General features: G+C 45.5%; 1 protein-coding gene across 2 annotated transcripts in view; it reads left to right on the forward strand.

The window, feature by feature from the left end:
• The window catches only part of SH3BGR (SH3 domain binding glutamate rich protein), an 84,566-nt gene that overhangs the window by 21,425 nt on the left and 45,492 nt on the right, over positions 1 to 17,649 (forward strand). Inside the window, exon 1 of one of the 2 annotated variants that reach the window (XM_056559681.1) lies at positions 11,821 to 11,861. The exons of the other annotated variant lie outside the window; for it this stretch is intronic. Within the exon in view, the coding sequence (XP_056415656.1) occupies positions 11,836 to 11,861 (26 nt within the window). The 5' untranslated portion in view covers positions 11,821 to 11,835. Of the gene's footprint in view, positions 1 to 11,820; positions 11,862 to 17,649 lie in introns of those variants that run through there. 2 annotated transcript variants of the gene reach the window in all.

The following is a 17,649-nucleotide window of genomic DNA, read 5'->3' on the forward strand; positions in this document are numbered from 1 at the left end:
CAGTGTGATGTGGTATTATTCGGACAGTGTGATGTTTTATTATTTGAGCAGTGTGATGTGGTATTATTTGGGCAGTGTGATGTTTTATTATTTGAGCAGTGTGATGTGGTATTATTTGGGCAGTGTGATGTTTTATTATTTGAGCAGTGTGATGTGGTATTATTTGAGCAGTGTGATGTGGTATTATTTGGGCAGTGTGATGTGGTATTATTTGGTCAGTCTGATGTGGTATCATTTGAGCAGTGTGATGTGGTATTATTTGGTCAGGGTGATGTGGTATTTGAGCAGTGTGATGTGGTATTATTTGGGCAGTGTGATGTTTTATTATTTGAGCAGTGTGATGTGTTATTTGGGCAGTGTGATGTGGTATTATTTGAGCAGTGTGATGTGGTATTATTTGGTAAGGATGATGTGGTATTTGAGCAGTGTGATGTGGTATTATTTGGCCAGTATGATGTTTTATTATTTGAGCAGTGTGATGTGGTATTATTTGAGCAGTGTGATGTGGTATTATTTGAGCAGTGTGATGTGGTATTGTTTGGACAGTGTGATGTTTTATTATTTGAGCAGTGTGATGTGGTATTATTTGGGCAGTGTGATGTTTTATTATTTGAGCAGTGTGATGTGGTATTATTTGAGCAGTGTGATGTTTTATTATTTGAGCAGTGTGATGTGGTATTATTTGAGCAGTGTGAAGTGGTATTATTTGAGCAGTGTGATGTGGTATTATTTGAGCAGTGTGATGTGGTATTATTTGAGCAGTATGATGTGGTATTATTTGAGCAGTGTGATGTGGTATTATTTGGGCAGTGTGATGTGGTATTATTTGGTCAGTCTGATGTGGTATCATTTGAGCAGTGTGATGTGGTATTATTTGGTCAGGATGATGTGGTATTTGAGCAGTGTGATGTGGTATTATTTGGGCAGTGTGATGTTTTATTATTTGAGCAGTGTGATGTGGTATTATTTGAGCAGTGTGATGTGGTATTATTTGAGCAGTGTGATGTGGTATTGTTTGGACAGTGTGATGTTTTATTATTTGAGCAGTGTGATGTGGTATTATTTGAGCAGTGTGATGTGTTATTTGGGCAGTGTGATGTGGTATTATTTCAGCAGTGTGATGTGGTATTATTTGGTCAGGATGATGTGGTATTTGAGCAGTGTGATGTGGTATTATTTGGCCAGTATGATGTTTTATTATTTGAGCAGTGTGATGTGGTATTATTTGAGCAGTGTGATGTGTTATTTGGGCAGTGTGATGTGGTATTATTTGAGCAGTGTGATGTGGTATTATTTGGTCAGGATGATGTGGTATTTGAGCAGTGTGATGTGGTATTATTTGGCCAGTATGATGTTTTATTATTTGAGCAGTGTGATGTGGTATTATTTGAGCAGTGTGATGTGGTATTATTTGAGCAGTGTGATGTGGTATTGTTTGGACAGTGTGATGTCTTATTATTTGAGCAGTGTGATGTGGTATTATTTAAGCAGTGTGATGTGGTATTATTTGAGCAGTGTGAAGTGGTATTATTTGAGCAGTATGATGTGTTACTATTTGAGCAGTGTGGTGTGGTATTATTTGATCAGTGTGATGTGATATTATTTGGTCAGTATGATGTGTTATTATTCGAGCAGTGTGATGTGGTATTATTTGATCAGTGTGATGTTTTATTATTTGGGCAGTGTCATGTGGTATTATTTGATCAGTGTGTGGTGGTATTATTTGAGCAGTGTGTGGTGGTATTATTTGAGCAGTGTGAAGTGGTATTATTTGAGCAGTGTGATGTGGTATTATTTGATCAGTGTGATGTGGTATTATTTGGGCAGTGTGATGTTTTATTATTTGAGCAGTGTGATGTGGTATTATTTGGTCAGTGTGATGTGGTATTATTTGAACAGTGTGATGTGGTATTTATTAGGCATTGTGTGGTGGTATTATATGTGCAGCGAGTGGTTGTATTATTTTATAGTGTGAGGTCACATTATTTGGGCAATTTGCGGTGGTATTATTTAGGCAGTGAGTAGTGGTATTATATGTGCAGTAATGGGTATTATTTGGGCAGTGTTTCATGGTATAATGTAGACAATATATCATGGTATTATTTGAGCAGCATGTGGTGGTATTTGGACTAGTTGGGTGGTTTTATTTACCAACATTATATCACTATATCATGTACACAATAACTATAGTAGCATTTTTTTAATATACTTTTATTAGGGCTCAGTATGGCGGTGTTATTTGCATACTCTTTGATGTCATTATTTAGTCACTCTGTAGCACTATTTGTGCACTTTAAGCATAGTGACAGTATGAGGCAGTGCCCATTACACAGGGCACCATCAGACAGCCTATATAAATATATGTAAATGATACCACCACGTATTTTTATATACCGCACTTTAACAGTCTGAAGTCTAAGGCTTTAATGGTGCTTTAGGCAGATTCCCTCATGTAGTCCAAACATGTAAGTATATGCACCCGGCTTTCCCATTATCCTATTAAATAAGGCTGAGCACACGCCATACTGTATGATGGGCGCAGCCTCCCTAATGGCGGAGGAGGCGACAAAGCCCATCCTGGGTACAGAGCGGTATATCATACAATATGCATGTATCTGTGGTAGCAGATGGCTGCTGTCATGTGTCTCATGTAGATCAGCTTAGACCTGATTAGCTGCAGTCATGACCAATATGTCACATCCCTGTATGAAAGGGGTCGTCTCTTCAGGAGTGATTATAAATGGGGGGGGGGGGGGGGGGGGGGTGAAGCAGACAGCAATAAACCGCCACACACTATTCATCTCCACCTTAATGCCTGTATCTAGGTCCAAGCCTGCCCCCGTGTGTCTGCATGTGGGTATTACATAACAATTTTCCCAACCAGTTCTGTTTTATTGCTCGAATGCATCTTAAAATAAAAGCAATTTGTTAACTTTTGCAAATAATTATCATTAAAAATAAACTGTCGCTTTGTGTATGCAGCTCCTATGCAGACCTTTGTGTCTTTATGGTTCTGGACTACAAGTAAAGTCTATGAGGCTGATCTTATGGTCAGCTATCCCTAAGCTACTGGTTGTAGTAGTGTTTTCCAACCTTTTGCACTTTGGGGCACCTCTCAGGAAGAAAATGTTACCTCGGGGCACCCTTGCCAAATAATTTTCTACAAAAGATAGAAAATGGAAATGAACGCACAATATATATATATATATATATATATATATATATAGATTATATATATTACTATGCTGTTATATCCAGTGACTCACAGGTGACATTCACTTTCCTTTTCTTCTCCGTCTGGCCAAGACCGTCATGACGATTTTATCTGGCAAAAACTCATGTCTGCAGAACATTTATCATGCACCCTCTTTCCCTTTTCCCCACCTATAGGGTCCCAAACAGTAAAAGTTCTGTTGTTTATTATCATGCACAGTAAAGTGGATAGGAAAATGGGTTGGTGGGGAGGGGTAGGTTGGTAAGGGGCGGGGGGGTAGTTGGGTCCCCCCCATTGGATGGATAGATTGCTCCATTAGAAAGATAGATAGATTGCTCCCCTAGTAAGCTGGCACCACCAATAGGTAGATTCCCTTATTATGCTGGTGTCCCCTTTAGGTAGTTTCCCCAGTATATTGCTCTCTCCATAAAGTAGTTTACCTTTTGTAGGTTGGACCCCTGTATGCAGTTGGGCCCCCTTTGTATTTAGTTTTTTACCCTCTATTTAAGACCCCCCTGTAGGTAGTTTGCCCGCTTTTGCTAGTGTAGTAAGCCCCCGGTGTTAAAGCAGGACCACGGGGTGTAGCGGTGTAGGTAGTGGGGCCAGATGGTGTTAACCCCTGTGGCAAGATGTTGTTAACCCCTAGTGTTCGTGACGCCAGGATGTGGTTGTAAGATGTAGGGTACCGCTGACAACCAGCCCAAAATGGCATATAGTAAATCGGAGTCCAAAGCAGGTTTTTATGCAACTGGAACTTTACTGAAGAAGGCAGAAAACAGTCTTTACAACTAGCCAACTTCCACAGAGGTGACCGGGACACAGGGAACCTCTCAGTCTTGCTTGGACTTGTAGTTGCAATAATATTGGTGCAGGCCACTGTACTACTGTTATGATTTTGGGAGGGACAGTAGAGACTTGACTTGGACTCACAGATTTGATGTGGCTGCAGACTTTTAGGCTTTGGTCTAGACATGCTGGACTTGACTTGTACAGGACTTGTGCTGCTTTAATGTCCAGGAATAGCAGGAACTAAAAGAGAGAATGTGGAGACTACAGCCCTTTATATATCAGGGGCAGGGCCGGTTTTAGACTAAGTGTGGCCCTGGGCAAAAATAAAAAATGGGGGCCCCCAGATTGCGTGACCAAAGATCACTATGTTGCGCCCCCTGAAATGTGCTGCATCTCGGCTAATGCGAGTAAATGAGACTGTGCTGCAAACCACAAATGGCTGTGACTACAACATGAGAAACGTAATAATTCCATCCAGGATGAATTTGTGGCTGTGGTAATTTGGGGGTCACCACGTGACCCCATATATAGATCAGCTCAGCTCCCCCCTTTGCAAGAGCGAAGCGCACGGACAGCTGTGGAGCAACAGCAACTTGTAAGGACACGTAGAGAAATCCAGCACAAAACGGCATCATAAAATGTATGGTCAGAGGAAACCACAGGGTCACAGAAAGCCGTACATTTTATGATGCTGTTTTAAGGGTTTAATAAACCCCCTAAAGAGCAAGAACTGATTTGTGCTGGATTCCTCTATGTGTGACCACATTTACCACATTTACTTACATTAGATGAGATTCAGCACAACATGGCGCTCTATGACTGTGCGACCCATTTTTGCCATGTAGCCCTAACCTTATATTGTAACCTTGTTCTCTATACAGTAATAGTCACCGCACACAGATAAACAGTGATCTTCTCAATGCTGAATATAAGTAATAGCACCCACATATACTATAAGGCTAAGTTCACAGACAGAATGTCCACATGGAGAATCTCCGTGCAGATATTCCGCAAACAGCAGGACACCGACATAATATGCTGGCACTAGGACTGCACAGGAATGCTTCGTCTCATAGACAGCCATGCATTCTGTGCAGACATAGAAAATGGAATTTCCGTGCCAGAAACATCTGTGGATCCGCCGGTGACCCAACCCATTTTGTGCCTCCAGCTGTTGCCACCCCCTTCCCCTGCCTCACCCGCCCCTGGCCTGCTGAAAATGTTCAGAACGCTGGGACAGTGGACTACCCCTTTAAGTACGCAGCATAGTTCCCCCCCATATTAAGTTGGCAGCACAGTTCCCCCCCCACATTAGTTTGGCAGTATAGTTCCCCCACATTAGTTTGGCAGTTGATTCCCCCCACATTAGGTTTGGCAGTATAGTTCCCCCACATTAGCTTGGAAGTATATTCCCCACATTAAGTTGGCAGTATAGTTCCCCCACCTTAGGTTGGCAGTATAGTTCCCCCACATTAGGTTGGCAGTATAGTTCCCCCACATTAGGTAAGCAGTATAGTTCCCCCACATTAGGTAGGCAGTATAGTTGCCCCACCTTAGGTTGGCAGTATAGTTCCCCCACCTTAGGTGGGCAGTATAGTTCCCTCACCTTAGGTTGGCAGTATAGATCCCACCTTAGGTGGGCAGTATAGTTCCCTCACCTTAGGTTGGCAGTATAGTTCCCCCACCTTAGGTTGGCAGTATATTCCCCCACAGACATACAGCCTACAACCATATACAGTGTATGGCTGGAGGCTGTATGTCTATGTATTGCCCTGCTTCAGTGCTCCGACCACTGCTCCTCCTGGCTTATAGGCCATAGCAGTAGGTCCCGGGACTGGAGGAGCAGTGGTCGGAGCACTGAAGATGACGTGCTGCTGGCAGCTTACCATGCTGGCCAGCGGGCTTCCTCCTGCTTGATGCTCCGCGCCTCCGTTCCTATGGGCACACGCACGGGATGTCAATGACGTCCCGGCGTGCGCTATCTCCCGGTGGCCCCTGCATTTTTAAAGTTAATGCAGGGCCGCAGTGAGTTAATTGGTCATAGGGATGTCCTTAATAGTGATGGGGTAAATTTATCTCGGGGGGACAATTGCCCCGTTGCGGCCCCCCCCCTCCTGGATCTGCCACTGATACTTACACTACCAATACTGCCAGGGCCATCTTTAAATTTGATTGGACTGATATGGTCATGTCAGATCTACCTGATATCCTAGAGTGCAAAATAGTGCACAAAATATATTACTTTTACCACTTATACATTAAAGTTCACATATAGCTCAGTAGTCCCAAAACATTATTGAGTATGTTTAGAATCACGGCCGTAGACGGGCACAAGACTTAATAGAATCTTATAGAGCAAGGAGTCTCTCGGCCGAAGCCGAGCGTAAAACTTACAAAACATGTTACTTTACAAGGGTAAGAACTTTTCTTTCTTGACAGGGTCTTGTCAGGCACCTGTCTTAAACTGTTGATGTAAACCTAAAAAACAACAAAGTGGTACTGCACAACAAACAGTTAGTCTCACAACCAATTTTGGTGTCTTACTGAAACAGATTTCTTTCTCTCTGGAAATCTTCTCTCCCAGTTTCGCCTATCTGTATGCTTCCTATGTTGAGACATAAATCTAGGAGCGCGAGACTGGACCCCTTCCATGGGGTTAACATGTGTGTTCCACGCTACATGGGTCAATCTTGACTGAGCAATGGTAGGACTGACAGTGACCACTACGCTCAGAGCAGTAACTTGTGTCACTGGGGAAATTGTAGGTGCCTGTTGGTCCGGCCAAACCTCTTTGACATTCTGAGTAGGCCGAGGCACATTTGTTGGTGCCTCTGGATCAGGCCTCACCTCTGTGACTGGAGTAGGCCCAGGCACATCAGTTGGTGCCCGCTGATCAGGCCACACCTCTGTGACTGGAGTAGGCCCAGGCACATCAGTTGGTGCCCACAGCTCTGGAGGGGGAGTAGGCCTGGGCACATTTTCTGTAAAGGAGGATGAAGACCTGGATGTTTGAAGAAACTTGGGCCCATTCTCCTCTCTATGTTGTGCCCTCAATTCCTCTACTAAAGCTGCAACTTCAGCATCTCTGCGGGCCCTTTCGGCCTGACCTGTAGGAATTTTAGGATGTGGCTTCCCTGGCAGGGGAAGGATGTGGTCCCTCATATATTGGATTAGTGCTGGCTAATTGCCGAACACCCATTTGGGCAAAAGGGGTGACTGCTGGCGTGCAATAACTTCAGTAGGGTTCTGGTCCTGGGGTTCTCTGTCTGGGCTGGAAGTAGTAGAGGGTGTAGAAAATGCGGCCTCGGCCGGGTTACTATCTTCTGCCTCTTCCATTGCGATTTCTGCCAAGATCCCAAGGTCCTATGGTGAGGGGACAGCCTCACTGGTGATGCTCCTGAAGACTGTGATGATCCCCTCTGGGGGTGGCTGGCCATTCGTCGTCCTCTGGGAGCGGGGGCAGGTTGCAGGCCTCCTTGGCCCCAAGGGACAACTGCTGCAAATGGTCAGCCAAATCTTGAAACAATTGTGCTGCGGCCGTGGCAACTTTCCGATCCGCCAGCGCCATCTTGGTGCTATCTCCATGTGCTCCGGTGTGCTCCGCCATCTCTATACTCCTCTCTGCCATCTCCGGACTGAAGAGCGCTGGCCGCTGTGTCTCTTTTATATGAGGCTTTGTCAAATGGTGGCCGGCTGGAAGGAGGTCATCGGTCAGCGCTGAATTCCGGTCCCTCGGCAACAACAAGCAAATACAAACAGTTCCACTTTGGCATAGAGATGGCTACGTGATGTTCACGCCCAGGGCGGGACATTTTTGTAATGGAGCACGTAGCATGGCAGCAATACACATGGCAGCAATACAGTATTCTTCACCTCCCACTTTACTTTTTTCAGCACCCCAGCAAAGCACAATTTTCACAGACACTTTTGGGCGCAATTTTGGTCACAGTTTGCGACTATTCTGGACAATTCTCTAAGCACATTTCTGAATTGGGGGAGGACTAGTGGCTTTTGCAGTAATTGTATACACCCGTTTCTCGTTGCGGGTGGCCTGGTGGTTGAATAGTTAAAGACACACACCCATATCCTGTTCATGGACGCCAAAGTTTGTGGTGAGCCACTGGTGTTATAGTGGGACCATGGGGTGTAGCAGTGTAGGTAGCGGGGCCGAAAGTTGTTAACCCCTGGGGCAAGATGTTGTTAACCCCTAGTGTTCGTGACGCCAGGATGTGGTTGTATGGTGTAGGGTACCACCGACAACCAACCCAAATGGCATATAGTAAATCAGAGTCCAAAGCAGGTTTTGATGCAACTGGAACTTTACTGAAGAAGGCAGAAAACAGTCTTTACAAATAGCCAACTTCCACAGAGGTGAACGGAACATAGGGAACCTCTCAGGCTTGCTTGGACTTGCAGTGGTAATAATAATGGTGCAGGCCACTGTACTACTGTTATCACTTGTTAGGGACTGTAGAGACTTGACTTGTACTCACAGATTTGATGTGGCTGCAGACTTTTAGGCTTTGGCCTAGACATGCTGGACTTGACTTGTACACGACTTGTGCTTGCTTTAACCCCTTAAGGACGCAGGACGTACTCAAACAGCCCCTTTTCCGATTCCTTAAGGACTCAGGACGTTTGAGTACGTCCTGTCAAATCCCGGCCCCCCGCCGCTAGCTGGAGGGGAGCCGGTGCCCGATGCCTGCTGAAATCGTTCAGCAGGCATCGTAGCATATCGCCCAGGGGGGTCATGATGACCCCCCATGTCGGTGATGGCCGCAAATCGCTGGACAATTCCGTCCAGCGATCTGCGGCAGATTCCAGGTCAATCGGGTCTCCAGTGACCCGTTGACCCGAAATTACAGGCTGTCCGGGGCCGTCTCTGACGGCCTCGAACAGCCATAGCCTGCAGGGGTGAGGTGGCACTGGTGCCACCTCACGATCGCCCTGATTCGTCGGCCGGGAAACCAATCAGGGTGCCTGCTGCGGGTGTCACTCCTGCAACCCGCTCCGCCCCTCTTCCGGAGGACGTGAACGGGTGCGGGACGTGCACCCCGGGAGCTGGGGACCCCGATCCCCGGCGTCAATGTTGGGATCGGGGCCCCAGGAGCGGCGGCGACGACGAGGGACTGACCTGATGTGGCGTGGATCGTTGGTGGTGAGTGACAGCCTCCTGCTGTTACTTAGCAACAGCTTCCAGCATGCAAAAAGGGCATGCTGGGACTTATAGTTTTGCAACAGCTGGAGGCACATTTTTTCTATGGAAAAGTGTACCTTCAGCTGTTGTGTAACTACAACTCCCAGCTTGCACAAACAGCTAAAGTGCATGCTGGGAGTTGTAGTGGTGCATCTGCTGGTTGCGTAACTACAACTCTCAGCATGCCCGTTGGCTGTCGGTGACTGCTGAGAGTTGTAGTTTTGCAACAGCTGAAGGCACACTGAGTTAAGTAGCAAACCAGTGTGTCTCCAGCTGTTGCATAACTACAATCCCCAGCATCCCCAGCCAAAGTAGTATGCCTCCAGCTGTTGCATAACTACAAGACCCAGCATGCCCTTCTGCTGTCCATACATGCTGGGGGTTGTAGCTTTTGCAACAGCTGAAGGCACACTGGTTGCAAAACACTGAGTTTGTTACCAAACTCGGTGTTTCACAACCAGTGTGCCTCCAGCTGTTGCAAAACTACAACTCCCAGCATGCACTGATAGACCGTACATGCTGGGAGTTGTAGTTTTGCAAGAGCGCGATGTCCCCCCCCCCCCCAATGTGAATGTACAGGGTACACTCACATGGGCGGAGGTTTACAGTAAGTATCCGGCTGCCAGTTTGAGCTGCGGCAAATTTTCTGCAGCAGCTCAAACTGCCAGCGAGAAACTACTGTGAGCCCCCGCCCGTGCGACTGTACCCTAAAAACACTACACTACACTAACAAAAAATCAAATAAAAAGTAAAAAAAACACTACATATACACATACCCCTACACAGCCCCCCTCCCCTCCCCAATAAAAAAGAAAAACGTCGGGTACACCACGGTTTCCAAAACGGAGCCTCCAGCTGTTGCAAAACAACAACTCCCAGTATTACCAGACAGCCACTGACTGTCCAGGCATGCTGGGAGTTTTACAACAGCTGGAGGCACCCTGGTTGGGAATCACTGGCGTAGAATAACCCTATGTCCACCCCTATGCAATCCCTAATTCAGGCCTCAAATGCGCATGGCGCTCTCACTTTGGAGCCCTGTCGTATTTCAAGGCAACAGTTTAGGGTCACATATGGGGTATCGCTGTACTCGGGAGAAATTGTGTTACAAATTTTGGGGGGTATTTTCTGCTTTTACCCTTTTTAAAAATGTTAAATGTTTGGGAAAAGAAGCATTTTAGGTAAAATTATTTTTTTTTTTTTACATATGCAACAGTCGTGAAACACCTGTGGGGTATTAAGGTTCACTTAACCCCTTGTTACGTTCCCCGAGGGGTCTAGTTTCCAAAATAGTATGCCATGTGATTTTTTTTTTTTTGCTGTCCTGACACCATAGGGGCTTCCTAAATGCGACATGCCCCCAGAGCAAAATTTGCTTTCAAAAAGCCAAATGTGACTCCTTCTCTTCTGAGACCTGTAGTGCGCCAGCAGAGCACTTTTCACCCCCATATGGGGTGTTTTCTGAATCAGGAGAAATTGGGGTTCAAATTTTGGGGGTTATTTTCTGCTATTACCCTTTTTAAAAATGTAAAACTTTTGGGAAACCAAGCATTTTAGGGAATTTTTTTTTTTTTCTTTTTTTACATATGCAAAAGTCGTGAATCACCTGTGGGTTATTAAGGTTTACTTTACCCCTTGTTATATTCCCCGAGGGGTCTAGTTTCCAAAATGGTATGCCATGTGTTTTTTTTTTGCTGTTCTGGCACCATAGGGGCTTCCTAAAGGTGACATGCCCCCCAAAAACCATTTGTCGCTCCTTCCCTTCTGAGCCCTCTACTGCGCCCGCCGAACACTTTACATAGACATATGAGGTATCTGCTTACTCGAGAGATATTGGGTTTCCAATTCAAGTAACATTTTTTCCTTTTTACCCCTTGTAAAAATTCAAAAATTGGGTCTACAAGAACATGCGAGTGTAAAAAATGAAGATTGTGAATTTTCTCCTTCACTTTGCTGCTATTCCTGTGAAACACCTAAAGGGTTAAAACTCTGACTGAATGTCATTTTGAATACTTTCGGGGGTGCAGTTTTTATAATGGGGTAATTTATGGGGTATTTCTAATATGAAGACCCTTCAAATCCACTTCAAACCTGAACTGGTCCCTGAAAAATAGTGAGTTTCAAAATTTTGTGAAAAATTGGAAAATTGCTGCTGAACTTTGAAGCCCTCTGGTGTCTTCCAAAAGTAAAAACTCGTCAATTTTATGATGCAAACATAAAGTAGACATATTGTATATGTGAATTAAAAAAAAATTATTTGGAATATCCATTTTCCTTACAAGCAAATTTGGGGATTTTTCACCAAGAAAGGATGCAATTTACCACAAAATTTTACCACTATGTTAAAGTAGAATATGTCACGAAAAAACAATCTCGGAATCAGAATGATAAGTAAAAGCATTCCAGAGTTATTAATGTTTATAATGACAGTGGTCAGAATTGCAAAAAAATGGCCGAGTCCTTAAGGTGAAAAAGGGCTCAGTCCTTAAGGGGTTAATGTCCAGGGATCAAGAGGGAGAATGTGGAGATTACAGCCCTTTATATATCAGGGGGCTGGACTGAAGCCCATTGGTAGCTGGTTGCCTGTGGTTACCTGTGTCTCTGGAACTCTGGGTATCATGTGATCACATATCACATGACCTTAGGAAGGTCCTATACACGGTAAATAACAACCTTCACATATTACTTACATTCACTGTACAATACATTTAATAGATGTACATACTTATAATAATATACAAGACAATACCATATAATGACTTGGGGGGCTGCAGGAGAGCTCTGTGGACTTGAGGGACTCTACCTGAGGGGATTTTAGGACTGTACAGAACCATGTTATATTTGGAACTCAATTGTGCCGTATTATTTGAACAGTACCGGGTCACCACACTAGGACCCCATATATGTAGTTTGCCCCTCCTGTATGTAGTTCTTCCTCTCTATGTAAGACCACCCTGTAGGAAGTTTGCCCCATTTAGCTAGGAACCCCTGGAGGTAGGAGATCCCTTAAGGTAGTTTGCCCCCTCTCCCCCCAAAAGAAAAAACATAACATACTTTCGTTCTCGGCTCCACCACAGTCTCCTTCTACCTACGATAAAGTCACTAATTGTGAAACGCTTCCGACCTCTAGTGCCGGAGGCTTGGTGCTGCCTGAGGCCTAAAGACCTTAAAGTCTAAGGCGTGCTAGGACACCTTTGGCGGTACTAATCTTCCTCACTGAACTGCCATGGCCTTAAATGAGGTACAGTCATGGCCGTAAATATTGGTACCCCTGAAATTTCTCACAGAAAATGATTGCAGTAACACATGTTTTGCTATACACATTTCTATTCCCTTTGTGTATATTGGCACTAAACCAAAAATGAGGAGGAAAAAAGCAAATTTGACATAATTTTCTCACCAATCTCCAAAAATGGGCTGGACAAAATTATTGGTGCCTTTTAAAAATTGTGGAAAAATAAGATTATTTCAAGCATGTGATGCTCCTTTAAACTCACCTGTGGCAAGTAAGAGGTATAGGCAATATAAAAATCACACCTGAAAGCAGATAAAAAGGAGAGAAGTGGAACAGAAAGAGCAGAAGAGAACTGTCTAAGGACTTGAGAACCAAAATTGTGGAAAAATATTAACAAGCTCAAGTCCATCTCCAGAGATCTAGATTTGCCTTTGTCCACAGTGCGCAACATTATCAAGAAGTTTGCGACCCATGGCACTGTAGCTAATCTCCCTGGGTGTGGACGGAAGAAAAAAATTGATGAAAGGTTTCATTGCAGGATAGTCCGGATGGTGGATAAGCAGCCCCAAACAAGTTCCAAAGATATTCAAGCTGTCCTGCAGGCTCAGGGAGCATCAGTGTCAACGCGAACTATCTGTCGACATTTAAATTAAATGAAACGCTATGGCAGGAGACCCAGGAGGACCCCACTGCTGACACAGAGACATAAGAAAGCAAGACTGCATTTTGGCAAAATCCACTTAAGTAACCAAAATCCTTCTGAGAAAACGTCTTGAGGACAGATGAGATCAAGATAGAGCCAATGGTAATTGAATGTGTACAAGCCATCATGAAATCTGAGGATTACCAATGGATTTTGGGTCGCACTGTACAGCCCAGTGTCAGAAAGCTGGGTTTGCATCCAAGATCTTGGGTCTTCCAGCAGGACAATGACCCCAAACATACATCAAAAAGCACCAGAAATGGATGGCAACAAAGCGCTGGAGAGTTCTGAAGTGGCCAGCAATGAGTCCAGATCTAAATCCCATTGATCACTTGTGGAGAGATCTTAAAATTGCTCTTAGGAAAAGGCGCCTTCCAAAAAGAAAGACCTGGAAAAGTTTGCAAAGGAAGAGTGTACCAACATTCCGGCTGAGAGGTATAAGAAGCTTATTGATGGTTATTGGAAGCGACTGATTTCAGTTATTTTTTCCAAAGGGTGTGCAACCAAATGTTAAGTTAAAGGGAACCAATCATCAGATTTTACCCTATATAATGCTTGGTAAAGCGTTATATAGGGTAAAAGTGTTGTCCTCACCATCCCCGGGGGACGCTCCTGCCTCCAGGGATGGTGAAGATATGAAGTTATAAACTAGTCACCGCCACGGCCATAAGTAGTCCCCTGGGCGGGGAGCTCCACTCACCTATTCCCCTTCTTTGGCCGGCAGCGACGCCCTCTCCGCTTGATTGACGGGCCGCATCATTGTTCCGCTCACCGAACAGACGGAGCAGAGCGATGACGCGGCCCATCAATAAAGCGGAGGGGGCGTCGCTGCCGGCCTAAGAACGGGAGTAGGTGAGAAGAGCTCTCCCCGCCCAGGTGACTACTTACGGCGGCGGCGGTGACTAGTTTATAACTTCATATCTTCACCAACCCTGGGGGCAGGAGCGTCCCCCGGGAATGGTGAAAATAAAGATTTTACCCTATATAACGCTTTGCCAAGTGTTATATAGGGTAAAATCTGATGATTGGTTCCCTTTAAGGGTGCCAATAATTTTGTCCAGCCCATTTTTGGAGTTTGGTGTGACATTATGTCCAATTTGCTTTTTTACCTCTTTTTTTTTTTTTTTTTTTGGTTTAGCTCCAATACACACAAAGGGGGAGATTTATCAAAACCTGTCCAGAGGAAAAGTTGCCCAGTTGCCCATAGCAACCAATCAGATCGCTTCTTTCATTTTTAACAAGGCCTCTGCAAAATGAAAGAAGCGATCTGATTGGTTGCTATGGGCAACTCAGCAACTTTCCTTTGCACAGGTTTTGATAAATCTCCCTCAAAGGGAATGAACATGTGTATAGCAAAACATGTTACTGCAACCCTTTTCTGTGAGAAATACTTAATTTTCATGAAAAATTTCAGGGGTGCCAACATTTACGGCCATGACTGTATAAGCCTATTATAGAGCTCTTGTAACTTCTGACATGGAAGGAAGAAAGCAGCTTGGGTGTATGTAGAAATCAAAAGTATGAGACACTATTATATACTGTATAATTTATAGCTGGTACTATTAGTGTATGTTCACATATAGTAACATTTTGTGGTGTCTACCCGTATTTTTCGCCGTATAAAACGCACTTTTTCTTCCCCAAAACTGGGGGGAAAAAGTCGGCGCGTCTTATACGGCGAATACACCCCTATCGCGGCGGTCCCTGCGGCCATCAAGGCCGGGACCCGCGGCTAATACAGGACATCGCCGATCGCGGTGATGCCCTGTATTAACCCTTCAGACGCGGCGATCAAAGCTGACCGCCGCGTCTGAAGGGAAAGTGACACTAACCCGGCTGTTCAGTTGGGCTGTTCGGTACCGCCACGATTTCACCGCGGCGGTCCCGAACAGCCCGACTGAATAGCCGGGTTAGTGCTTACAGGACACCGGGAGGGACCTTACCTGCCTCCTCGGTGTCTTCTCCGTTCAGGGATCCCCTGTATGGCCGGCGCTCTCCTTCCTCGTCATCACGTCGTCGCGTACGTGCGTCGGCGTGCGTAACGACGTGATGGCGGCGACGGAGAGCGAGGATACCCGGCCGGCAGCAGAGACGTTCCGGAGCGACGGGGACGCGGCGAAAGCAATGGAGCGACATCCAGGGCAGCGGTGACGGGTCCGGAGCAGCGGGGACACGTGAGTATTACCTCTTATGCAGTGGTCTTCAATCTGCGGACCTCCAGATGTTGCAAAACTACAACTCCCAGCATGCCCGGACAGCCAACGGCTGTCCAGGCATGCTGGGAGTTGTAGTTTTGCAACATCTGGAGGTCCGCAGGTTGAAGACCACTATTGGGTTCAAAATCTTAATTTTTTTTAGATTTTGCCCCTATAAATTGGGTGCGTCTTATACGCCGGTGCGTCCTATAGGGCGAAAAATACGGTAATTATGGATGAAAATGTTCCAAAAATCTGTCAAACACCAGTGGGTTGTAAATGCTCACTGCACCCCTTATTACATTCTGTGAGGAGTTTAGCTTAAAAAATGGGGTCACGTGTGTGTGTGTGTGTGTGTGTGGGGGGGGGGTGTCCCCTGTTCTGGCTTCATGGGGGCTTTGTAAATGCACATGGCCCCCGACTTCCATTCCAAACAAATTTTCTCTTCAAAAGCCCAATGGTGCTCCTTCCCTTCTGGGCATTGGAGTGTGCCCGCAGTGCACTTTACATCCACACATGGGGTATTTCCATACTTTGGGGGTACACATTTTGGGGGGCATTTTCTCCTATTACCCCTTGTAAAAATGTAAAATTTGGGGGAAAACCAGCATTTTTGTGAAAAATAAATAAATGTACACATCCAACTTTAACGAAAATTTGTCAAACAACTGTGGGGTGTTAACGCTCACTGTACCCCTTGTTATGTTCCTTGAGGGGTGTAGTTTCCAAAATAGTATGCCATGTTGTTTTTTTTTTTTGTTTTTTTTTGTTGTTGTTGTTGTTTTTTTTTTTTTTTTGCTGTGGGGGGGGGGGGGGGGGGGGGGGGGGTCTTTCCTTTTACCCCTTGTATAAATGCAAAAACTTGGTCTACAAGAACATACGAGTGTAAAAAATGAAGATTGTGAATTTTCTCCTTCACTTTGCTGCTATTCCTGTGAAACACCTAAAGGGTTAAAACACTTACTGAATGTCATTTTGAATACTTTGAGGGGTTCAGTTTTCATAATTGGGTCATTTATGGGGTTTTTCTAATATGAAAGCCCTTCAAATCCACTTCAAAACTGAACTGGTCCCTTAAAAATTCCGATTTTGAAAACTTTGCGAAAAATTGGAAAATTGCTGCAGAACTTTGAAGGAAAAAAAAATCTGATGTCTACAAAAAGTAAAAACATGTCAACTTTATGATGCAAACATAAAGTAGACCTATTGTATATGTGAATCAATATATACCGTATTTTTCGCCCTATAAGACGCACCCAATTTATAGGTGCAAAATCTAAAAAAAATAAAGATTTTGAACCCAATAGTGGTCTTCAACCTGCGGACCTCCAGATGTTGCAAAACTACAACTCCCAGCATGCCCGGACAGCCGTTGGCTGTCCGGGCATGCTGGGAGTTGTAGTTTTGCAAAATCTGGAGGTCCGCAGATTGAAGACCACTGCATAGGAGGTAATACTCACGTGTCCCCGCCGCTCCGGACCCGTCACCGCTGCCCTGGATGTCGCTCCATCGCTGTCGCCGCGTCCCCGCCGCTCCGGAACGTCTCTGCTGCCGGCCGGGTATCCTCGCTCTCCGTCACCGCCATCACGTCGTTACGCACACCGACGCACGTACGCGACGACGTGATGACGAGGAAGGAGAGCGCCGGCCATACAGGGGATCCCTGAACGGAGAAGACACCGAGGAGGCAGGTAAGGTCCCTCCCGGTGTCCTGTAAGCACTAACCCGGCTATTCAGTCGGGCTGTTCGGGACCGCCGCTGTGAAATTGCGGCGGCCCCGAACAGCCCGACTGATCAGTCGGGTTAGTGTCACTTTCCCTTCAGACGCGGCGGTCAGCTTTGATCGCCGCGTCTGAAGGGTTAATACAAGGCATCGCCGCGATCGGTGATGTCCTGCATTAGCCGCGGGTCCCGGCCGTTGATGGCCGCAGGGACCGCCGCGATAGGGGTGTATTCGCCGTATAAGACGCACCGACTTTTCCCCCCCAGTTTTGGGGAACAAAAAGTGCGTCTTATACGGCGAAAAATATGGTAATTTATTTGGGATGTCTATTTTCCTTAGGCTGGAATTCCACTTGTTTTTTTCTCGGCCAAAAAACGCTGTGGCCAGATTTTAGCTGCTAATCAATGAAAAAACGCTAAATTCTTTTTCCAGTTAGCATTTTTTCATTGTGGCATTTTTTTTAATCCTTTTGGTGTTCTTTCACTCTTTTTCAGCTCCTTGGTGGTTTTGCAAAATCGCTGCATGTTGAGACTTTTTCCCGTTTTTCCCTAAAATTGTGGTGTTTTTCTCCCATAGAATTGGCCGCGGACCTC

The sequence above is a fragment of the Hyla sarda genome, chromosome 2 (genome assembly GCF_029499605.1).
Source record: "Hyla sarda isolate aHylSar1 chromosome 2, aHylSar1.hap1, whole genome shotgun sequence".
Taxonomy (NCBI): Eukaryota; Metazoa; Chordata; class Amphibia; order Anura; family Hylidae; genus Hyla; species Hyla sarda.